This window comes from Asterias amurensis, chromosome 17 (assembly GCF_032118995.1).
Source record: "Asterias amurensis chromosome 17, ASM3211899v1".
Lineage (NCBI taxonomy): Eukaryota > Metazoa > Echinodermata > Asteroidea > Forcipulatida > Asteriidae > Asterias > Asterias amurensis.
In genome coordinates, this window is record NC_092664.1 from 7,083,057 (window position 1) to 7,109,248 (window position 26,192).

The window sequence follows — 26,192 nt, forward strand, 5'->3', positions numbered from 1 at the left end:
TTCCTATAAGTCAAATAAAAAAATTAAAAGAACACGATTTACTGCTACAGCTGACTATTGTAAACTGTGCATAAATTACCTTAGCAAATCTGCATTAAAATGCATGCAATGTATACAAAAAAATAACTAGTTATTGTTATGACTGTTTAGATAATACAAATTGTGGCCAAAAACAGGTACTTTAATAGTTGTAATATCAGTAACGAAAATCTACAGTACTTCACTATGACTTAGTCTTTTAGAATGGTCTCAAAAATATTGTACTAAAAAGCAGGTATTTATTTTATTTATAAGGCAAAGATTTTTGAAAACCAGGCACTTTTCAAAATACAAAACCATTTGAAGAAAATGCAAAAGAAAGTTCGTTTCTCTCTTTTGTTTTCACCCTTTTGTTTGTACCCTTTTTTATCACCTTGCTGAACTTTTTGTTACTTAATTTATATAAATTAAAAAAGTTTAATTTTATGAACTGTTAAATAAGTTATAGCCTAAGTGTTAGTGTAAATTTTATTAGAAAATGTAAATATTTCAGATTAAGTGAGCCGTTTGTTTTGGATGCTTAAAACTGGAGGAACTCAAGATATTTTATCTGGTTTTCTTATGATCAACATTGCCTCATGTCATTTGAACTATTATTATGCAGAGTGGCATTACCAATATTGTCAAGGACCAAATTACGGGGAAGCTCTATTAAAGAATTGTTTAACTTGACCACAAACATTCGGAAAAGTATACATCCCTTTCAACGAGTGAGTGAAAATATGTGTTAACATTTAGTCACTTGGGTCAATTAACTTTATGGATGAGCAGTTAGTTTGTCTGGGGCAGGTCAGCAGCCCTACTGATTTGTGCATGATCCAATTAAGTCCATTGTTTGGAAAGGGAATTACATGGAGATAACAGGTGTGAGTTGTCAGAAGAAAAGGATGTATTACTCTGCCCACTTGCTTTAACGGAGTTTTCACTGTAATGGTTATTGCAACACAATTATATCTTCTACTTGACACGAGTTTCGAATTTGTTCTTTTGCCAAATAATTAAGCAGAAATGTATTCAATATAATTTATACGACCAACCATTCAAAATTGTCTGTACGTACAAACTTGCAACATACAATTTAGCTTGCTCTGCTGCACTCTTTCTAATCAAAATAGTGCCCATATTCATAATTTTAGATGGACTTTGTCTCTAATATAATTATTGCATTTTCAGTACTTTGATTTATAGTTTTAAGTTCATAAAATGCGAATGTATCATGCAAGATTATTTTTTAGTGTGTAATCAAAAGCTGTCGAATCGGTTGCATTCCTAAAAAGGGGACCATTTGTGGGTGAAATACATACACTCGTACGCATTATTATTTTGTGCATTGTTCAAGTTTCTTAAACAATAACACTTTTGGTTTAACCCATACATACCGATTTGTGTTTAGCACTGTATCAACTGGGTATTCTCGATCTATGTGGACAAAAATAACGGGCATATTACTCGGGTGAAGTGTTTGTTATTCCCGGAGCAAATTTCTTTCTATCAAAAGTTTCTAAAACGATTGGATTTTTGTTCTTTGTTTTTGAGAGAAGCGGCTTACAAACGGCTGACGCCTTTCATGTATTAGATGCAAAGTGAAGCTTTAGAAGTATTGTGCAATATTTGTTTTGCATGCTGTAAAAGAAAAAAACATTTTTTTTCTTTATGTGAAATAAAATACAATTTACTTTTAACACTTGTTTAACTGTTTAAATTATTTCCATACTTTGTCATTTGTTTTTGTTACCAGTCTTAGAACCTGCAATGCACCATTAAGTCCTCATCTCCACAACAAATTAGATAAAGCTAGTATCATGATTGAAATAAACCAAACGCACTCGAACCTTCCAGGTGAACAATGATAAAAAAATCGCTATAAAACTACTTCAATTTTAAACCACTCCGAAAGCCAAGAACGGCATGTAAACAAATAACTATGCCCTTGACTAATTACAGCAGGTGCGCAGATTGTGGGGTTTTGTTTTAAGTTGAAGTTTAAAATTGTTTAGATTCTAAAAAAATGTTTTACTATCAAGTCGTCCTATCAGTTTATGTGAAACAAAACCTGTGACTGAACTTATGTAGTCCTACTCGCTAATTAAAGAAGGTGCGCAGGTTATTTGACCATGAAATAGCAAACTACGAGTAGTAGCTACCATTACAATGTTCAACATGACTGCAAAGCATGACATCAACTGACTCGCTTTGTTTACAATTTCCAAGAACTGAATTTCAACAGTAAAGACATTTCACTTCATGGCTTTTGTTTTATATTTCTTTACGAAAATACCGAAATGTAAAGCAAAAAAGGCTTCACGGTTTGAGAAAAATGAATCTTTATTTTAGAGTTTACCGAGAAATTTTGGTCAACTTAATTGACATCTGAACCTTGCACTTCCATAGCTTACACCTTATACGACGAGATTTATCTGCTTCTATTCACAAACATACTTCGTATTAAATACCCATGCATCGGGTGTATTTGGTCATTCAAATTAATTTTGTGGATATCATTTTTGTGGATGTGAATTTCGAAGTTTTGTGCAAATATAACTTTTGAAGTATCACAAGAGGGCGCTTTGTATATTGATGACGCCAAAACCATTATCCAATCTCGCTGTATGGTGCCGTTAATTGAGGGGGATAACACAAAAAGAAGAAGACTGAATTATTTTCCATGCTAACATTATTTTAAATTTAAATGAATTTTTTTGCTAAGAGCCAATTAATCGAAATTTGTTTGGATTTATTGTGGGCTTGCTTGAGATTGACAAATCACGAAATCTTGCTAGTGCTGTGACCCAGTTATTTCACTTTCGCCACTGTAAGATGCATAATGTACAAAGTTGATGTATATTTGAGAACGAGTATTTATCACCTGGTATAAAAACCACAGGATGGATTACAATGAAAAATGAGTTTAGAGTTACAATACTTACTTAGTTCAGCAAAGACGGAATCATCTGCTCTTCTCTCGGCAAGAGCTACCATAAGGCCATTCCTAGACTTGACTTCGAAGTCTAGCTTAAAGGGTCCGCTCAAGAGACCCATGATGAATCTGAAGCTATGAGGCGTTGCTGGTTAAGAGAAGTATTCACATCATGCAAAAGAAAACACGTAGATGATTAGATTTCCTTTATTTACCTTAAAAAAATACTGCATCGGTAGTGAATATTAAGACAATAATATACAGAATTAGAAACTAGAAATTTAGAGTTTGTCTTAGAGTTAATCTCAATAAAGACTAGGGCAGTAGGGGGCATACACGCCTGATGACAAGTACAATGATTATAGATCGCTTTACTGTCAAAATGTATAGGGGCCTATATTAACTATTCATATATTGAGGTTATACTTCTCATTCTACTTGAGGCTATAATTGAACTTGAATTTAATATAAAGAAAGCGACCTGCCCCCCCCCCCCCCCCCAAATATAAGGCAATCTTTACAAACAAAATTGAGTCGTCATGTGTAGGCCAGTCTTTATTTCTACAGAAACTGCATGGGTCACGGGAGCGCAATGTTTTTTTTTTTAGTACACGAAGACAAGGAAACATCGTCGTCTTTTTCACAACTCTTGTTTCCTCAATCGATACGTTAGAAATCTGCTTTCTGGATATTACTGTTCTGAAAAACTAACAACCAAAGACCCGTTTTGTGCCTCGCTTGATTCACCTAAGTTGTTGATTTTCAATCCATCAACACACACGGTCAGTTGTTCAGGTGTTGCGGTTTCAGTCTTCCGCCGTGTCCAATTTTCCGGGTGACGTAGTCGGTCATATATGCACGTTGTTCGAACGGTTTTAGCTTTCCGGTGTGTTCAGTTTTCCGGGTGACCTCTCAGATACCGCCGCGAGGACCTTGGCGAGTAATGTAGTTCTCTCAGCAGTGACCCCACATTGTTTATATTACGATTCTTTTATGTGTAGTCACATAATCTCTTGTCCTATGTTTACATGTATTCACGGGAACAACTTCAGGCAGGTCACACTCTGCTTGCATAAAACACAACCCATACGCCACGCGTTTGCCGCTAGTTGCACTCGATGCCGCGATGGACGTGGACGCCGCCATGACAGCTACCGGAGGGTAACGGATAACTCAATACGGCACTAAAAATGGACTACTTTCGCTTGCTGTGCGCAGGCATCGCATGACGTAATGCTACCGTATTTGGTCATTCGGAAAACTGCACACAGCGGAAAAGTTGAAACCGCCACACCTGATATGCGGCCTCAAGAAATCAACCATAATTTTATGAAACTAGGTTTCATACAACTTGGAGATGATTTTAAAGATTAGTGTCAGAGTCTAGTGCAGTTTTTGTCCCTCCAGGGGCAGGACGTAGAAAATAACGGCTAAACTTAGTGCCGGCCTGAACTAGGGAAACAATACTACGCAAATCTTTTTGTCCTAAATCATCCATGTTCGGTTAGAAGTAGCCTTGATCAAGGCTGTTGACGTACTGTTCCCCGGCCCGGTTCGCGGCACACGCATAGTGCATACACAAATGTACATTACCATACATTGCACAGCGAGAACAGTATAGCGTAGTCGTGAGAACGGTCGTGTCTTTGTTTTTGCAACCTCATACACGTGGCTCAAGTACCCATGTACCGTAAGTGTACCATATACAGATGGTACATGTACACGTACAGTACGTATGTGTACATACGCTGTACACGTATTATATGCACTGTTATATATGGGGGTGCGCTGGCGGAATTCAGTGATGGGGACTGGGATTTTGCAGGTCGCGGCTGGCTGTAGCGCCTTGATCAAGGCTAGGTTAGAAGTCGCCAAGACCGCAGAGCTTGACTACGAACTAGAGACACGCTCAGTTGGTGGTTGTTCCTTGTTCTGGGCCCAATTGCATTAAAAGCTGCATTAGCAGAAAAGTTACGCCAGAATACGGTTACCAGCCAAACTACCATGTCGCAATTAGTACAATTTGTGATTGGTATTCTGCTCCATTTACGTTAAGCAGAAAACTGTTGAGCAATAGTTTTCAACAAAATTAGGCCCTGGTTTTTTAATGGGCACAGTTTGCGGGAAACAGTGTGGTTACTATGGCAGCCTTTATCACAAGTCTTACCAGTATATGAAACTATAGGCTAAAACAATTACATGCTTCGTTGGTTTCACCAAGTGCAAACAACGCCAAAGTTCGACTAATTGATTCTCCCATGCAATGCCTAGCTGAGTTAAACGTTTCGTCATCACTTTTAAAAGTCAAGGCAACGTTTTTATTTTATTTGGAAACCCTCTTAGCTTTCGATACACTATATATAGCATTGTGAGAACCATTTCACTCCAAAGTAATGTGATAAAGTAAAATTTAATTTCATTCGTTTTTGGTAAAGTTAAAGCATAGAGAAAGGACCTCTAGTCAAAGTCACTTACCGAGCAAAATAGTGTGCCACTCCATCTTTGCCTCAAACTGGCGGAATAGGCTATGCCCGGGATCTAAGGTTATCGCATGGCCGCATATTATAGCTAGAAAATAATGTACAAGCTCATAATTTACGGTGTGGCATCACTGGCTATCAGCGGACGAGTTTCCTATAGTCTGCAGCCCTACTTTAATTAAAACTTCGTGGAATGATAGGAATGCAGCGAAAGTCTATGCTTTGTGCAAATTCAATAAGTAACAACGCGCTGGCTGGTGCAAACGACGGCGGCGCTGTTTCGCGAGCTTCGCTTTTACATTGGGTGCGTTCGTTTAGCTTCCCTTGGTCGACCCCGGTGTGTGGCGATTTTTTTTCTAAGATAAACGTGGGTAAATTATCTGCACATGGTCGTCCTGGAAAAAAATCTTCCACACACCGGGGTCGACCCAGGGAAGCTAAACGAACGCACCCATTACATCATAGATCGCATACAACAAAATGAGAAGGAACATGACATGTACAATATATACAGAGGCTTAGCAGCACAGTCTGGCTGGTTATAATATACCCCTCTCTGATCCTCATATCCCATTCTGTCTCATTTCGCCCCTCACATTCCATCTTACCCGTATCTACCCCCTCTCCTACCATTTCATGTCCCGCCCATAATCCACATCTATATACCTCGTATGCATCCCATGTCTCCTTGTATACCTCTCCCCACTTCGTCATTCAAATTCCTATATACCTCTCCCAAACCCCTCCGATCCCATTCTTCCCTTTACCCCATCACACCAATCTTACACCATCTGTACCCCTCCCCCTCCTACATGTCCTCCCCCCCCCCCATCTCACCCTTCTGTAGATATAGATATTGCCCTGTACATACTGATGTCAGTCATAGCAGACCAGAAGTCATTATTCTATGTACATTCCCTGCGGGATGCGCAACATTCATAATTGTCTCGTAATGCTTTGGTCAAGGCTGCTTAAAGTACATTGTTTTGCCTAGCTTGAGGGGGCGGAGGAACGGATGAGTGCTGACTATTTTGCTTGTGTCTTCAGGGTATCGAAGTTCTTTTCAGAAATGAAGTGATAGAAAGCCAAGTGCTTTTGTCAGCGTTGTCATGCATCTATGGAGGATGTGGTGATTTGGGACCTGGGGTGGAACTATTAAAGGAACACGTTGCCTTGGATTGGACGAGTTGGTCTATAAAAAGCCTTTATAACTGTTTGTTATAAATGCATATGGTTGGAAACATGTTTTAAAATTAGAATGCAATGATCCACACAAATTTGTCTCGAAATGGCGTGGTTTTCTTTTTACTTTGCGAACTAATAACACGGTCGGCCATTTATGGGAGTCAACCAAAATGGCCGACCGTGTTAATTGACGAGGTAAAAAGAAAAACGTGCAATTTCGAGGCGTGTTTGTGTGGACCAATGTATTCTACTTTTACAACGTCTTTTTGCCCATATGCATTTTATTAAAAACGGTTACAAACGCTTTTCAAAGGCTAACTCGACCTATCCAAGGCGCAGTGTTCCTTTAAAACCTTTCCTTATCATGATAAACATCAGGCCCGGATAGAAATTCCATCAAGAAAAACAACTTCTGTTGATTTTTCTTTTGTATTGATATAATACCTCAACTACAAGTGAATGCCCTTTGAGAATCTCCCAGAGTTGAAGTAGATTGAAAAGAATTTTTGTTAAGTGATGTAAAATTAATATGAACATTATTGTAATAATACACACATAAAAATATAATGGACCTTAGAACATACAGGAAAGAAGATGTCGAGAAAAGGGGGAACGCACTTGGTGAAAAGTTAAACATGTATAATTGAGTACCATTTCAATTGTGGATCACTACCTGATGTGATCAAAAAAAATATATTTTTTTCAAAATGAAAGAAGTCCTGCGTCGGCGATATCTTCTACTACGCTTAGAAAATTTTCACAGGATTGTACATACTACATGTTAATATAGGATTAAAACAACTGAACGATCCCAATAACTAAAGATATGCTGTGCCAGAGGGGCCCAAGGTCAAACTCAGGCTTGTAATTTTCCACTACATAGAGTCCTAATGAAAATAGACAAACAAATTACAAGTCTCTAACTTCGGGTTAAAAAGTGTGACATGCCACAGTGTCTTGAGGCAAATCGTCAAAATCAGGAAAATAATTCGATTAAGTCACGTTTCAAATTAATATATGCTTTATACATTTCGGAATAGGGCAGTTTTAATTAACTTCTGAATTGTGAAGATATATAGTTAAAAAGGCATTGACCTTTTGACTGAAAACAAATTTTGAATTGTACAGACCTGTTTTTTGTTTTATTAGTCAGGCGACATTGTGTTTACAGATTTCGCTCTGATGTAATCACCTTTTACTACACCGCCTTGCATAAAACAGTCTAAGCGTTTCCAGATAAATATAAATACTACACAACTTCAACGAAGCGATCATTCGAGTGGATGCAGTCGGAGATACCACAATGCTAAAGACGTGGATAGCAGCATCTTGTATGCTATGGTGTGTCGGCTTATGCTGCGGTGCTAGCAACCTGACCAAGCTTCACTTACTGGGTTTGTTTCCGATGACGGGGGTGTGGGCCGGGGGTACGGCCATGTCCATCGCAACCGAGTTGGCCTTACGAGATATCAACGACAATGCTGATATACTTTCTGGGTACGAGGTGGTTTTAATACGCAAGGATAGTGGGGTAAGTGTTTTATGCTTGATTTTATTCCGCTGTAGGCGGTCAGGGCACACTGACCGAAGCGTCGAGCAGTATCAAACCGGCTCTTCTCAGAGCCAACGATACTCACAAAAGACATTTTAAAAAGTTGTTTTAAAGACACTGGACACTCATGGTAATATTGTCAAAGATCAGTCTTCCCACTTGGTGGGTCTCAACATATGCATAAAATAAAAGATATGTAAACCTGCGAAAATTTGAGCTCAATTGGTCGTCGAAATTGCGAGATAATAACGAAAGTAAAAACACCCTAGTTACACGAAGTCGTGTGCTTTCAGATGCTTGATTTCGATACCTCAAATTCAAAATTTGAGGTCTCGAAATCAAATTCGTGGAAAATTACTTCTTTCTCAAAAACTACGTTACTTCAGAGGGAGCCGTTTCTCACAATGTCTTATACTCTCAAAAGCTCTCCATCCCCCTTGTAACCAAGTACGTTTTTACACTAAAGACTATTTTGAGTAATTACCAATAGTGTCCACTGCCTTTAATACCCAAGTATAGATGGGGTAAGTGTTTTATGCTTGTTTTCTTTCTGCAAAAGACGGTCAGATGAAACGTTCAGCGTATACAAACCTGCTCTTCTCGGAGCCTTTTACTACTCACAGATAAGATTTTATAATTATGGTGTATAGGTAAGAGCCAAGGATACTGCGAACGAAAGTTTTCCTTATTTATGTTTGTTTTATCATCCAGGGCAATTTTATTGTATGCAGGTTAGAGATGAAGAAAGTAGGGTAAGGATATACGGTAGGATTATTGTATAAAATGTCTTGAATAAAGGTCATCCCTACATGAGAAAAACCGCTTAACAAACCCTGCTGTTACAAGCAAAATTAAGAAAGTTGTGTACACATGCTGACAATTGTGCATGCATGTTTTTAGTATTTTCTCCTTACTTCCTAAAGGGATTCAGCCAAAATGTTCATAGGTTTGTATTTCATCTATGGTTGATCATACAAAACATGGACACTGTCTTGTTAGCTTTTTATCGATCGTATAACGCCTTTGAGAAATTACTGATTCTTAACAGCAAGACGGTTCGATGAATCAAATCAACTCAATCAAACTCTCTTAATAACTAAAATTCAAACTAAAATCTTTGTTTCAAGTTGCTTATGACTTTAGTGTGTCTATTTAGGCTCCCCCTCTCAACATTTCTCGTCAATCAAACATTCTTAACAACTTAAATTCAAACTAAAATTTTTGTTTCAAGTTGCTTATTACTAAACTTAGTGTGTCTATATTGGCTCCCCTCTCCACATTTCTCGTTTTGGTTGATTGCTTATTGTATTTTTCATTTGTGAACAGGCATCGAGATCCAATTCATTATTGTCTTCACCCTATAATCAAATATTTGAATTCAATCGATGTTGAATCAGATAATTGCAATTCCCGTACTCTGTAGACAATGTTGCAGGGACCCTCTACGAAACAATATTTATAAACTCATTCCCATGAGGCCGAGACAAAGTCCTTGTGAGAATTGGAAGGGTAGTATTAAATGTCTTTTATATCTCATGCTAGAAATGCCACTGTTTGATAATCTTCAAGAGTGCAAGTTTTGTCAATATCCAAAAACGTGAAGCATAATGACCATTCCACGTTAAAACAACTAAACACTTTTTATTGTCAGATTTTCTGTTGCAAACTCATCAATTTGTAATTTGTTGTTTTTCGTATTATCACTCTTTTATCGTGGCAATCAAAACAAACTGCATTGCATATTTATTTGATGCTCAAATTCCCCGCTTTTAACCAAATTTCTGGTCACAATGACACGAATTCCGGGTCACATTCACACGGATTCCGGGTCAAACAGACCCAGAAATGGGTCTGGCTCCCTGGTACCAAAATCCGGGTCAAATTTTTTAGAAAAAGTTTTTAGAGCAGAGAAGATATACTTTCTCAACTTGTACAATATGTCAGATTTCATTATCAATCTTTTCGAATGGAAGACATTTCTATGGAGTAAGCTTTATGGTCGGCTTCCTTTAACAAACTACTTTCAAAGGCGATTTGACAATAACATTGTATGGTATGTGAAACATTGCATGGTGGGGGTATCAATTTATTTGGTTTTCGGTAATAACACCATGTGTGTGTTCTTGCCAGGTAGATTATGTTCATTTGAGAACTGTCTTGCTTTTTATTCTACTAGAGTAGTTTTTTTTCGGAAATCGGGAGACTTCTCACTTCTGAAAAGAACTGTACAGTCCTGCTTTTAACTACTACTTGGGCGGAAGGTAGGAAATCGGGCGGGACTACGTTTGCTTAATTGGATCGAGGGGACTTCTCGTTATTAACTTCGCTACCGCGGAGTGAGTTCTTAATTGGTCCCAACGTTTCGATTAGCTTGCTCAGTCATCGTCAGGAGACATAATATTACGTAGGAAAACTTTAGAGTTAAACATTTCTGATTTGGTATTTCGTATTAATGTTACAGTGTGACGGAGGAACTGCGACGAATGCTCTATTCGAAGAGCTGTACAACCAATCCACCACTAAAATGATGATTATTGGAGCTGGATGCTCAATCGCAACGGAACCTACTGCGCAGGCGTCACACCACTGGAACCTCATCCAGGTATGTATAAGCCTTTTCGAAACCACGGCTTCAGTTCCAGATTCGGCTCAGAGGACGGAGTCTGAAGCCGATTTTCAAAATCCGAAGCCGTGGTTTCGAAAAGGGTTTTAGTAAAACTTTAAAGCAATTTTTATAAGGTCTCAAAGCGTTGTACAAAAACGTCAACGAATGAACAAAATTTAAAAATTAATCAACTTTGAATGGGGGCAGCAATTTTTCGTTTTTGTTTTGTTTTCTAGTTTTTTTTATTTATGTATTATTGATGTGTTTGTGTGTTGTTGTTTTTTTGCTTTTCGAGATTGTGTAAAACGTTGTTCCCATATGTAGTGTCTTAACGGCAGGTCTACCAAAGCCCCACGACTCTACAGTGTGAGGAAAACAAGTTATAAACTTATTATTTATTAAAAATTATTTTTATAATTTTTACCCAAAGATGTCCATCTCGTCCTCACCTTTACTATCCAACCGTGCCATGTTCCCGCTCTCGTTTCGTCTGATGCCTCCTGAGTCCAACTTCAACATTGGGAAGCTCGCCTTATTCAAGAAGTATGGCTGGAAGAAGGTGGCCACACTGTGTCAATCAGTCCCTTTGTTCTCTTTGGTAAGTATTACCCTTCGATGCCCTACCGGCCCGCATCTAGTAGACCGAAAACATATAGTTTAGTTAATTACTCGTTCAATATTTAGCAAACACAAGTGAAACTCTTTAAGTTTTATCCTCAGACAGGCCAGGGCCCAACTTCATAGCGCTGCTAAGCACAAACATTTGCTTAGCATGAAATGTTTTGCCTTAATAAAAACGGGATTACCAACCAAGTTTCCACGTGATTTTCAGGATAAGCAAACAACAGCTGATTACCAGTAACAAGCAACACGTAACAAATGGAAACTGGGTTGGTAATCCTGTTTTTATCAAGGAAGAAATTTCATGCTAAGCACCTCTATGAAATTGGGCCCTGATCAACACGGCCTATATGCCATAATACGTCTCTCTTAATATTCATGCAAGACGTCATAATTTGTACCCAAAATGAGGCTGTAGGCGCACGTCCGCCACCACTTGCAGTGGCTGCGCCTATAGCCTCGTTTTGGGTTCGAATTGTGATGTAATTCATGCATAGAGAGAGGCGTATGTGCAGTGACTCATGGACTCGGAAAACTCACAGTTAGAATACTTTCGACAAGGCTTGTGCACAAAAATACTTAAAGGAACACGTTGCCTTGGATCGGTCGAGTTGGTCTTTGAAAAGCGTTTGTAACCGTTTTTTATAAAATGCATATGGGTAGGAAGATGTTGCAAAAGTAGAATACAATGATCCACACAAACATGCCTCGAAATTGCGTGGTTTTCCTTTTACCTCGTCGACTAACACGTCGGCCATTTATGGGGGTCAAAATTTTGACTCCCATAAATGGCCGACCGTGTTAGTTCGCACAGTAGAAGGAAAACCACGCAATTTCGAGGCAAACTTGTGTGGATCATTGTATTCTACTTTTAAAACATCTTCCCAACCATATGCATTATATAAAAAACGGTTACAAACGCTTTTGTTTTGACCAACTCGTCCGATCCAAGGCAACGTGTTCCTTTAACGGGTTTACAGTTTAACCACAACACTAGTTAACATTATAAATTTCCTAAGTTTGTTTAATTAACGTTAAAACAGATTTTATTCATTTATTATTATTATTTTTTGTCATTTTAAACCGTCTCTTCAACATCTGGTAACGTTTTTAGCTTTGTACAAAATAAATAATCATCCCTACAAATTGAGTTATTTGGCATCCGTTTTAATCTGACAGGGCAGAGTTAAAGGCAGGATACGTATTCTCACTTGGTGTGCCCCTATATTTATAGAAGAACCAAAAGTACACTCTGCCTAATGATAGTGAAGTCACTCTTTATTGTTATTATTTATTTATTTATACAAATAACTTTTTATTTATTTCCCCATGTTTGATATCTTTTTAAAGTCCTTAAATTTAGAGCAGACACCGGTTAGTAAGTGCCTCATTGAAACCATATACATATATTTCCCTTTGAGGAAATTACATAAACCTCTTTTTGTGTTTAATCTTTCTTTCCCCATGTAAAATACTTTTTTCTAAAAAAAAAAGTCCTTGTTAGTTCCCTACTCAAAAGGAGGCACCGGTCGAAAATGCCTCGATCGGATGAAGATTTCACGACAAACACCGCTCGAACCTAGCCTTTTCAAAACGCGTTTGTCGGGGACTTTGTGTGATTGAGGAGTTCAATCGCTGCAAAAAATTACCGACTTCCTATTGATAAATTAATCACACCGTGCAAAATTGCTTGATATCTATGTAAGCTTTATTTGATCAAGCATTCGCTGGAGTTGGCGAAGGGGAAGGTTTAAATTGCCAAATGATTTCACTTCGATGATTTCGTTAAGCTAATTTTATATTGGCCTTTTGTCTTGTCCACACTTGTATTATTTCATCAACGCCCGCGTTTCAGAAGCTCTAATTACAAGAAACGGATAATTATCTGATTTAATTAATAAATATAGAAAAACTCTACGAACAATGAAAGCAAAGCCTTGATTTTTCCCACTCAATTTTGTTCTTCTTTTCGGTACTTTTATTATTGCACCAGCGCAACCGCCTCTATTCAGTAACCCTAATTACATAAATACAATCTTTTGTACACAAACTATGGACGGACATAGAAACAAAACTGCCTAAGAAACAAAGCTCACTAAATCAGGTTAGACGCACTTTCCTGTAACGATTCGAAAACACTAAAGGTTTAAATTCCGGATTCAGTGTCCTTTCGCTTGTTCCAAGAAATCGATTTGTGCTTTTGCCTGTGGGTTTGTTCTATCAATAGTCAATACCCAAACGTGCGTCCCTAAATTATCTCCTCGTTTTTGAGAGGTTACAAATCCATAAAAATATTTGAATATTTACTTGCGCTATCTTGAGGTTGGACAGCGGACTGATATACGTGAAGTGTCGTTAAAGTGACGGGGAAGTGTCGTGGCCTAGCAGTTAAGAGCACCGAACAACATTTCTGATCTTTCTGATCAGCACAGTGTTGGTTCGAGTCCCACTCATGACACTTGTGTCCTTCAGCAAGACACTTAACCATAACTTCGTCCTTCGGATGGAACGTAAAGCATTTGGTCCCGTGCGTTGTGTAACGCACGTAAAAATAACCCAGTGCACTAATCGAAAAGAGATTGGGCTCGCCCCGATTATCCTGGTTTATTTGGCTGCATATTGCGCTTCAGCAACTTGGGTTTGTACAGTGATATTATACCCTGTATATCGATATTATATATTGGACATTCCCGTAGGTTTGTACAGTGAATGTATACCTTGTACTGTACATCGATATTGGATATTGGACATTCCCATGGGGTTTGTACAGTGAATGTCCACCTTGTACATCGATATTGGATATTGGACATTCCCGTAGGTTTGTACAGTGAATATCTACCTTGTACATCGATATTGGATATTGAACATTCCCATAGGTTTGTACAGTGAATTTCTACCTTGTACATCGATATTGGATATTGGACATTCCCTTAGGTTTGTACAGTGAATGTATACCTTGTACATCGATATTGGATGTTGGACATTCCCATAGGTACAGTGAATGTATACCTTGTACATCGATATTGGATATTGGACATTCCCGTAGGTTTGTACAGTGAATGTATACCTTGTACATCGATATTGGATATTGAACATTCCCGTAGGTTTGTACAGTGAATGTCTATCTTGTACATCGATATTGGGTATTGAACATTCCCGTAGGTTTGTACAGTGAATGTCTACCTTGTACATCGATATTGGATATTGGACATTCCCGTAGGTTTTTACGGTGAATGTATACCTTGTACATCGATATTGGATATTGGACATTCCCGTAGGTTTTTACAGTGAATGTATACCTTGTACATCGATATTGGATATTGGACATTCCCGTAGGTTTTTACAGTGGATGTCTACCTTGTACATCGATATTGGATATTGGACATTCCCGTAGGTTTGTACAGTGGATGTCTACCTTGTACATCGATATTGGATATTGGACATTCCCGTAGGCTTGTACAGTGGAATGTCTACCATGTACATCGATATTAGATATTGGACATTCCCGTACGTTTGTACAGTGAATGTCTACCTTATACATCGATATTGGCGAGCGCCATTTGCACATTCCCGTATAAGCTTGTACAGTGGAATGTCTACATTGTACATCGACATTGGATATTGGAATTTCCCGTACGCTATAGTACATTGATTGCTACCCTGTAAAATAAAAATGCGAACTTAATAAACTTGTTGTTCCTGCAATGTTCTTTATTGATTGCAGCTCCGCACAGTTTTATCTTGCGGGAATTTGAGACGGTACGACGGGAATGTTGACCACCTCACAAGTAAAGTGCCATGACAACACCTGGGGGATAGGTTTTGACGGTTTTATTTTGTCAAAATACGTGAAATGTGACATTTATTTACAATTGCAAATCTTTATAAACTTGTATATCTGTAATCGTTGTAAAACTTGACATTTTGCTTTGATTTAACGACATGATAGGCTTACCCCTACAGCCATTTTATTCACTGTCAAAATTCCCCAAAGTACAAGCTGTGATTTTTCTAACTCAAATTCTGAGCTATACAAACATCTGAATAATGGATTAGTTAACAGAGACTGACTGATGCATTGTTTGATACTCGAAGATGAATTGTATAAACATTTCAAAGATGAATCTTGTAATTCGAGTTATTATGGTACACTGCACAAGAGACCGCTCTTACAAACCACCGTGGGATGCGTTGACGCGGCAATATCCAATAACTGTTTCGGTCATTGGCCAGTGATTAAAGGAAGGGTACAAGTTAGATAACCTTTGGTTAGTACTTCAACAAATTGATGACCTTTAAAATTAACTCGATTTTATAAACATCGGACAGAGTAGTGTATTTTTCGTGAACAGTCTACTTTACCTCAAAGAAATTGGGTCTAAAAAAGACTTCAACTAGAAGCCCACAATTCTGTACACCAAGTTCGTTTTTCTGTCAAAACTTTCTAGTAAAGCAACTTTTATAACTAATAATTGAGCAAAATTGTTCACAGGTTTGTTAGCTTACGCATAGTGAGAAAACTGGTCTTTGACAATTACCAAAAAATAAACCATGCCTTTAACTAATGGCTAATCCACAGTTATTGGTCACGACAACGAAAACGCTCCATAGATAAGGCCAGACGCAAATAACAGAGGTCAAATACATCGTAGCTGAGGCCAAAGATACCCGGTAGCTAAGGAAACGCGCACCGTAGCTGAGTTCAAACGCATTTGCTTAGGCCAAACGCACCATTGCTAGCTGAGGTCAAACGCACCATTGACGAGGACAAACGCACCGAAGCTAAGCGAGGGCACTTTGGTGCTTTTGTGAGTCTTGCTGAGAAACACATTGTTTTTTGGGAAAACGCACCACTGCTGAGGGCAAACGCACCATAGCTAAGGTGAACGCACCATAGGTAAGGTCCAACACACCATAAGGTCAAACGCACCATAGCTTAAGGTCAAACAATAACCACAAACCATAGCTCAGTGTTTCAGCTCGTGACGTCACACGTATGGGGTCATCAAAGGTTTGGCACGGAAGGTGCGCCATGTTTCAAAAGTGTGCCATGTTAATTACAAAATAATAGATGTCTTGAGAATTCAGAAAAACCCGAGGACATTTTGTAAATGAAAACTTACGAAATGCGAAATACGGGTATTAATGATTGACAGTTGTCTTAGTTCGTAAATGAGATCTCTAAGGATACCAGATTGCCTTTCGAGGGAAGATGTTGTGTTTGCTTCCCCCAATTATGGACGCACATTCACTTCATCACCGACTAGTGCGCGAGGTTAAACCTAGACAATTGAAATTAAAAACGTGTTTTTGTAGGTCCCCTATAAGGTCAATCATGCAGTAAAGATAAACGTGTGAAAAAGAAGGATATTTCGTGTGAAATGAAGGCATGTACTTCGGGCCTACAATGGAAAAACCTAAATAATTGTAAAAACGCTTCATGAAACCATTTAATATGCTCGCATTTGTTGTGTTAAGAGCTTTAAATCCTCACTTATTTGAATCAAGTTGAACCTCGAGTTATATTACGTAGCCGTCTTGTTATTATTCATTGTTTTACATTGTGGATTCTGCTGACAAAGTGCTCCTGGGATAAAACCATGATTTTTGTTTTCTTTCTTCCTCTTTCTTTTTCGCTTAACGACTGCTTTAGCCGTTTGATTCGTGTTTCCAATCACTCAAAATATATACTTTTTTCTTTCATTATTCTCGCAACTTCGATCACAAATTGAGCCCTAATTGCACAAATTTACTATTTTATGCACACGTATGGATACACCAAGTAACAATACTGGTCTTTGACAATTACCCAAAGTTTCCAGTGCATTTCAATGTCATTCAGTATTATTCCTACTGTTTTCTGTTTTCTGTTATATACCTTTAAATGTTGCAGTCAATGGCAGACTTACACAGAGACGCTACCGAGCTGGGTATTGAAGTTATTGCGGCAGAGAGCTTTGTGGATAGCCCGGGAGTCTCAATAGAGAATATCAAGGTAGGGTTGGCATCAACAGGCTCCAGTGACATTAAACCCTTTGTGCTATGATCAAATACATGTATGTGCTGCCATGACGCTCCAAACGGCAATATTGGACATCCGCCCGTCCAATTATGGATTATTAATGGACGCTTCGTCACAAAGTAAATTTTTAGCGATGAATTTAAATTTGGAAATAAATTGTCAGTGGCTCGTCCTGGATCATGTTTTGCAAAGATTATAAGAAATATCGCTAAATATAAGCAAATTTAGTTGACTCTCGGAAGAAGTACTTTGAGGAAATTTACCGTTTTTGTTGTAACTTTGTTTGTTTTATTTTAGAATGTAGGAGCCCGAATTATTGTCGTTGGTGTTTATAGCGAAATGGCAAGGAAGGTTTTCTGCGAAGTGTATCGACAGAAGATGTACAGCACCAAGTATGTGTGGATTGTAACAGGTAGGTGTTTGCTCCCGATGGAAAACTGTATTACTCGTAAAATAATACTATGAATAGTTGTTGAGTTTGCGGAAACACAATCATGTATATCTACTTTGCTGAGGGGATTTTGATTGTGTTATAGTTGTAGGCCTTGTTTTTTTATATTCTACTACCGCTGAATAGATTTCGGAATTTACATAATTTTGAAATGTAATAATACTGTGTGTGCTGTTTTAATGCTGTATTATCACTATCTTTAATATAATAAGGTTGGCTTGAGTTTAATTGGTGGCGGGAACCAAGCGAATCTATTGACTGTACACCAGACCAGATGGACAAAGCAACGGCCAATCAGTTCGGGATGTACATAGACAACTTCCCGTCCGATCAGAATAGGAAACCTTCAGTATCCGGGCTCGTAAGAAATTATCACATTTCTGAATTAGTTTTTCTGTAGCTGCTTAAAACGACCGATTGCATATGACGCCAAACTCTCAAACATCGCCCTTATTAAGGCAACGTGAGGCAGATCATTGGGCGATACACTGATCCCCTGTCCTCATCCTTTGGATGGGGGCAGGTATTGGTTGTACAGAACCAGCGATATCACTGGTAAACGTACATGTACTTTCACAGTGCATGTTTATGTTTTAAATGAAAGCGTGTTCGTCATTTTGGTTGGCCGCCATCTTTGATACACGTGCACGTAAAGCGAGCAAATACGTGAACGTGAACGTGAACGTCAGACGATTGTGTTGTTTGTAGCATACGTGAAGATACAATTTTTCACGTCAGGTACGCACTTAAAGACGTCATACGTGAGCATGAAATAAGCCATTTAAGTGGTGACGTCACCAACAGTAGAAACAACATAATTTTTTGACGTTCACATGTTTGCTCGTTTAAATTGGATGAAAAACACTTTTTAAAATGTCTTATCGTTTTCAAATGGGTTTACCTTTCAGACAACAAGTGGTTTCTTGGAGAGGTTTAATGTTATTGCTGACACCGAGTCTCCGGAATCTATGGTAGGATACATGGAAACCACTATAATATACGATACAGTGTGGACAGCTGCTTTAGCACTTCATCAAGCACAGACTACTCTCGAGGCATTAGGTAAAGGCTTTGTCGTATATGCTTCAAAATAAGATAACCATTAAATGTTAAATGCTTTGCCCTCTGTCTTTATTTACAGTTTTGCTTGAAAATCTTCCGATACAAAAATTTTACTTTTCGACGTACTACAGTTGACGTATGAAGATCGCTTTTGTAATGGCGGTGCGATCGTTGACATAATAACAGTGCTGGGCAAATATGTAAAAGAATCGATTAGAGGGTTTGAGTTGCTCATACCATTATTTTATTATAGTTTCAGATCCTCCGAAAAAATTGGAAGATTTTAGCTACGACGAACAAACTGCTCAGATTTTTTATGACATTATCAGCAATTTGACGTTCGAAGGAATATCGGTAAGTTTTTTTTTGTTAAAGTAATAAGAGTAATGTTTATCACGTTTCAGCATCGTGAAACAACAATAATACATAATTCTTTAAGTGTGAAATTCCATTTGACTTACTGTAATGGTGTCTTTATTTCAGGGCCCTGTGAGAGTAGACCGCAATGGTGACAGGCTTGGACTGGTGGAAGCCCTTCAGCTTCAAGGTGAAATGCTTTTATCAAACAAGTCCGTCTTTTTAACAGGCAAACCTTTTACAAGTACAAAGCTATAACTATCCATGCAAAGTATATATCAAAATAATTGTGAACAAAAGAAATAATCTGAATTCATCTGACCATGCTTATTTTCGTAAAGAGACTGAGCGTAAGAGGCTATTGACTGGATACTTTTCAAATAATTACTTTAGTTTATGATTCCCAAATCTGTCAGACCCTCACTAGTCTTGGCCCAAGACGATGGTGCTTGATTCTGGATAGTGTACTACGCGCGGTTGAATCGCCCAAGCGCGCCCGCCACGGTACTGCGGGCGCGCTTTGGCGATTCAACCGCGCGTAGTACACTATTCAGAATCAAGCACCATCGTCTTGGGCCAAGACTAGACCCTCACTAGTTTTCAACTATTTTCTATCCCGTAGTCATTGTATTTGTTTTCACACGCACGTCAGTTATTTAACAGCTTGTACCTGCCATGACAAAAAAATTCTGTTCAGGAAACTACAGTTTTAATTGGTCAGATGTGCCTCACTAAAATGTAAGCCTAGTTTCAACGCTTGAGTCAAGTGGTTGTATTCGCTATGCAACGACTGTGTTGATTTTGACCAACCGCCTAGCTTTCCTTTTTCGAACAGATGGTACGTTAGTTCCAATAGGAATGATTGATCCAACTTCAGAGACAAAAGATCTTATCATTGATGGATACCAAGCTATATTTTGGCCAGGTGAGAAAAGATTGTTTCACCTTTTATAAATATTGTTTTCAACAACTGATTGAATATGCTCAATCCATTTCGCTTATGCCAAGAAACAATTTGCCTTTCAAGTAAAATTAAACCACAGCTAAATATTAACTATGACTTAGAATGCGTGAGTTAAAGGTACACATTATTCTCTTACATAAACAGAGCTATAATTGTAAGACCCATTTTACTTGTAGTTTGCACCTTTTAACGGTGTGCGGGCTGTTGAATACAAATTTAATAGTGCAAATACCACACCACAAACACCGGAGTTAGACGATGTTTTCCTGCCCCCAAAACAATGAAATGCCAACCTTTTTATCGTCTTAACTACACACATGAGTTAAAGAATGTGATATGTAAGGTTGATAACTGAACTGACAATTTTAAGTTATTTCACAGATGGAGCGCCACCTATTGATTTTATGATATATCGGGAGGACAACCAGACGATACATATTCCAGTTTTCATCGCTGGTGTCGCTCTTTCTCTAGTCGGGACTGTTCTTGCGTCTTCCTTTTTAGCTTTCAACATTCATTTCAGGAAGTTACGGTGGGTGCTAGTCATTTACATTTTTGTTAGAATTACCCCCATTCTCTGCAGCGTTCTCGCTGTCTTTTACATAGTTTGAGTAAACACAACACACCTTCATGGTTGTCACGGCCCTAAAACCATTACCACCCATCGCCTTAAGTCCTAAGTCTCAGTTAGAAAGAGTTTGGTGAAGTCGCAGCATGACATGAAGGTCTTGTTCCTGAATTAATCCTGGTCCAAAGATTTCGGTTGGCACTTTCAGAGCTCAGTAAATTAATTATATAACGATTTATTTTTAAAAACAGCGTGATCAAAATGTCGAGCCCGAAAATCAACAACTTGATGCTGATTGGTGGATTGCTCGCCTACGTGTCGATCATCTTTCTCGGCGTCGACACAAGTATCGCCTCTACGGAAAGTTTCGTTTGGATGTGCAAGGTAAAATCTTATAGTGCTTCTTCAAAATGATGTATGTTTCACTTTTAACGACTCCCCGGTCAGAACTGACCCTGCATGGTTCCGGTTTCCGGGTTCTGGGTTCCAGGAAACTGGCTTACGATTGGGATTTTAGCTTGGATTATGTGTCACTTTGGCCAATATTGGGTGCAGTTTTGACGAAGATTGATATGGGTCATATTGTCCCAGAAATGGGTCATGCTGACCAAGAATAGTTTTTTCTATTCTGACCCTAAAGTTTGTAGAGTGTATTAAGAGAATTTCCCTTTTTTATGGTAACCTAATAATGCCGATTTTTATTTGAACCATACAGGCTAAGACTTGGTGTCTTTCATTTGGGTTCTCTGTTGCCTTTGGTTCCTTGTTCAGTAAGACGTGGCGGGTACACAAAATCTTCACAAACAAGACTGCAATGAAATTGGTATGTTTATTCTTATATTGACAGCACATAATGCTATTTTCCCTTAAAGGCAGAGGACACTATTGGTAATAATTACTCAAAATAATTATATCATAAAACCGTTCTTAATTACAAGTAATGGGGAGAGGTTGATAATAAAAAACATTGTGAGAAACCGCTTCCTCTTTGAAGTGACGTAGTTTTCGAGAAAGAAGTAATTTTCCACGAATTTAATTTCGAGACCTCAAGTTTAGAATTTGAGGTCTCGAAATAAAGCATCAGAAAGCACACAACTTCGTGTGACAAGGCTGTTTTTTCTTTCATTATCTCGCAACTTCGACGACCAATTGAGATGAAATTTTTACAGGTTTGTTAATTTTTTGCATATGATGAGACGCACCTAGTATTTATGAAGGCTTTGATAATTACGAGGAGTGTCCACTGCCTTTTAATGTCATGTATAACCAATCGGTGATTCAATGTAAGAACTGCACCGTAGTATACATTACTGAACAACATTATAGAAGCTAATGGAGCAAAAGGCTTTCGGATTTGGCGCTTTCCGCTTGAGGCTAGACCGTTATTGGTTGGAAGGATGGTGAATCACACATCTAACCCTTTAAATGGTGTGGGTTTTATTTTACTTTGTCAAGTGGTCCTCAAAATGGCTGGTAACATTTCAGGAATCACAATTTGTTTCCTAAACCAGCACTATAAGTGATCTTTCCTTCCACTAGTACTACTTTTTATAACACAATCTGGAATGAGTGTCAAATCGAACACAACGTCAATTGGCAAACAGTTTTAAAAACTTTGGATTTGTCACATTTTAACCTGATCTGTATACAACACTAGTTTTAATCTGGCAATTTTTTAATTAAAACGGACTTCAAATTGAAACACCTGAGGGCACGGACGTTCATTTTTATGTTCATGTTCATTTCAATGGCATATATTTTTTGCAGGTTGTGAAGGACTCCTGGCTGATTGGTATGGTTATAACACTGGTTGCAATCGACACAGTTATATTGACTTTATGGGAAATTGTTGATCCAGTGTCCGCAAACAGACAACGTGGAACCGCAGTGGTAAGAAACAGTTTCGTTTATTTGAATTAAACTCACAATTAAAATGATAGTATACAAATATTGAGTGGCTCAGGTTGGAATGGGAGGAATAATATCGCAAGGTAAAATTTGGACTGTCCACCGAAGCCGAGTGAAATGGAGCAGTCCAAATTTTACCAAGAAAAGTTGAAGTTGATATACAGAAATGGTAGGCCTACTGATAAAAAAATAATGTTTAGTATTTCCTTCTGAATGAAATGAAGTCAAGAAAAACTGTATCTGAAGCCTTACAACAAAGGCAACAAAATGCTAGAACAAGACGATGTGTTTGCAGGCTGAATTTGTTCGACTGTTTTTCACTTTTTTCTTCAAATATTAAAGTGGATTAAACCAAAATGTTCAAAGGTTTAATTATGTACAAGTGTGATCACACAAAAATGAACACCATTTTGTACAGCTAAATCAATCCTTTGTATTCATTAAAATCGCTCATTGAAATATTTGTACATCGCCTAGTATAAAGGATTTTATTTGTTAATATTTTTATAAGTTTAACCTACTGTTCTTCTCCTCTGTTTTAACCTGTAGATTGACGAGGAAAATGATGACATAATTCACATACCAATCCGCATGATGTGTGAATCAGTTCATCAGATCTACTTTATCGGTGCCTTCTACATCATTAACGGCTTGCTGTTGATATTTGGGGCTTTCTTAGCCTGGGAGACCCGCAAGGTTACCATCCCAGCACTCAATGACTCTAAATATATTGGTAAGGTATTACTATAATCTTGGGGTAAAATTTTGTTCTCGAATCCTTCTCCTTTATGTGTAAGAGGTATATTAACTTGAGCATCTAACGTCACACTACATGCTCGCGAAAAACGCGCGATACCAACCTTGAACGTTTAAAATTTTGTTATTTTCTTCAACTTAACCCTTTATCAAATCTCTTTTTTTTAACCCGAATGTTTTGGTTGTTTATTTCTGCAGGTGTGTGTATCTACAACGTGTTAATATTGTCCTTCGTGGGAGCTATGGTGTCTTTTGTGGTCGAAAATAGGAATACATACTACGCCTTGCTATGTGCACTGATTTGGCTATCAACTACAATTACACTATGTATTGTATTTGTTCCAAAGGTATAGGTTTTAACTATTGTTTTAGTTGCTTTTATTTCCTTGTTTTTTTTTCCCTTGAAACTTGGTGATGCTTGAGATGATTATTTATTCCTGAACCGTCGGGGTGGGGATTCGACCTTGAGCCGAAACCACCCTTTGTTTTCCAAATTCAAACCATTTCAGTGTGTTACACTACCATTGGCTAGCAACTGCATGTCTTTAACTACTCTGCATATTATTGGCCAAGTAGAAGTTCCATTTTACATGAATTATAAGAGAAAACGCATTAGAAACATAAGTTTGAGTGGACAGGGAAAGGTCGTTTACCCGCTGGATATTTCGCAACATAGATTGGTCCGCTGTCTGAGGGAACTCCCATTAAACATACACTAAACGAACCTGTAAGTCTGTCGTGGCAACGTCATTGTTGGACACACTTGTCCCCCACTCGTGTATTGTTATGAGTCTCCTCCTGGAATGGTGAAATACATTCTCTAGTTCACTTGGAAGACTGTGGGACGGTGACAAGTAGTTTTAACATGGTCGGTTTAATTTTCTTCTTTCAAAATTGTTTTAAACTATTGTAAAGCATTGTAAGTTGTTGTTTACATCCTTGTCAAATAAACACAAGATGCAATGTTTGTTTTATGATAGGCTGTTACTCTCTTCTATAGATAAAGACAAGGAATGATGTGGCCCCAGCTAAGAACACAACCATGACCCAACAGGGTATTAGTAATTCAATGGATATGCAGAGAGAAAACCAAGTCCTCCGGAGAGAAATATTCAAGTTGAAGAATTCATGCAAATGTCAGGTAAATGCATTTGGATACTCATCATTTTTATATCATTTCACTATGTTTATGTTTTCAATAAGCGATTTCCGCAATTACCGTGCCGGTGTCCCAGTAGACTTGACTCAAGTCCCAATCCAGTGCCATCGCTAGAAAACTGCTCTGCATTCCCAAACTTGTTTCTCAGAACCACTAATATAGCTAGTATATTGACTGCTTATAGACCTCTCGCACGATAACGGGACTTGAATCAAGTCTAGTGTCCAAGGGAAATCTGCCCGCCGGAGATCTGTCTCATAAATGGGAAATTAACGTAGGCTGAAGCAGAATGTTTTAAATGAGGGTGAGTTGGCTAGCACCCTCTTTTGGTTCAACTTCTTTAAGCCCATGTGAAACAGGCTGTGTGCATTTTGTGTTAAATTTTGAAATGCACAAAGAAACATTTACTATTTTGGGATGAACAACAAGTATTCTCTATCAGGTAGACAAATTTCGTCAGTAACATAATCCATAAAACACTTCAAAAGGTGCAGTAACGAGTCTCGTGTATAAAACCATTTAAATTTATACTTTAACTTCTTTCTTTTCGAATAGGCAAATGGAGACACGACCGATGCAGACAAGATCAAAGCACCGCCTTCACTTTAATGGATGTTTCTCTAAAGAATGCTAAAAACACAGCCCGTCAGACAAATGCAACACAAAAGCAACTTGTATAAGAACAGTTTTGTTTAAATGAATGCCTTAAAGGCAACATGACCCGACCTTTACTTCTGTGGACCCGGTGGTGGGTTTCAGCTCCTATTTAATTATGTGGGGGGGGGGGGGGTTATAAGAAAGGCCTGTCGATAATTTAATTCACTGTTTTCTTTAATCCATTTTTGTTGATTTGATTTGCGTAACTTTTGAGAATAATTTGTTGATGTCGAAAAATTCGGTGTTCCGTTGTAACAGAAAGGTCTATAGTATCACTTCCATAGAGGAGAGCCTCCGTGGTCGGTGGATTGTCCTGTTGGAGTTTTGAGAAATACGAATTGCTGACTAACTCCAATGGTAACATGAACATCTGGCACAACACATCAATGCTCGTATATTACGCGCGGTATCTACCTTGAGCCTTTACGTCCATACACCTTTGACCTCGCAATCATTCACATAACCTTCATTGACCTGTAAATTCGCAGTCAAATCGGACGTACATGTGTATACACATAAATCCAGTACCTGTCTTTATCCTTGCGGATAAAGATAGGGGACCGGTCTACTCCAACGGCTGCAACACACCACTTCGCCGACGGATACCTTAAAACTTGGACTCACCTTTCTTTCTTGCAACTCCGACAGCAAACTCACAAAACCGACTACACAATCTTCAATTCCGACGGACCTCCTCACATCTTTGACTGTCAACTGAACTCTGATGGACAACTCAAACTCCGATGGTACAATCCACAACCACGATGCACGCTCCGTCTAGGGAACACCACTAAGGCTGGAAATAGAAAAGATTATTGAACACAGTGTATGGAAATTTTAGTATAGTGCACCAACTAATAAAACCTGCAAACTCTTACAAATCAAGGCA

General features: G+C 38.3%; 1 protein-coding gene across 1 annotated transcript; it reads left to right on the forward strand.

The window, feature by feature from the left end:
• The first annotated feature begins 7,924 nt into the window (after nt 1-7,924).
• Nucleotides 7,925-26,122, forward strand: LOC139950092 (gamma-aminobutyric acid type B receptor subunit 1-like). Its single transcript, XM_071948722.1, has 18 exons — nt 7,925-8,152; nt 10,635-10,775; nt 11,209-11,376; nt 17,293-17,394; nt 17,719-17,833; nt 18,085-18,233; nt 18,781-18,934; nt 19,194-19,288; nt 19,418-19,481; nt 20,127-20,216; nt 20,637-20,787; nt 21,075-21,207; nt 21,539-21,646; nt 22,591-22,713; nt 23,281-23,464; nt 23,686-23,834; nt 24,488-24,628; nt 25,952-26,122. The coding sequence occupies exons 1-18, from the start codon at nt 7,925-7,927 to the stop codon at nt 26,120-26,122; spliced, it is 2,466 nt and encodes an 821-aa protein (XP_071804823.1).
• The last annotated feature ends 70 nt before the right edge of the window (nt 26,123-26,192 follow it).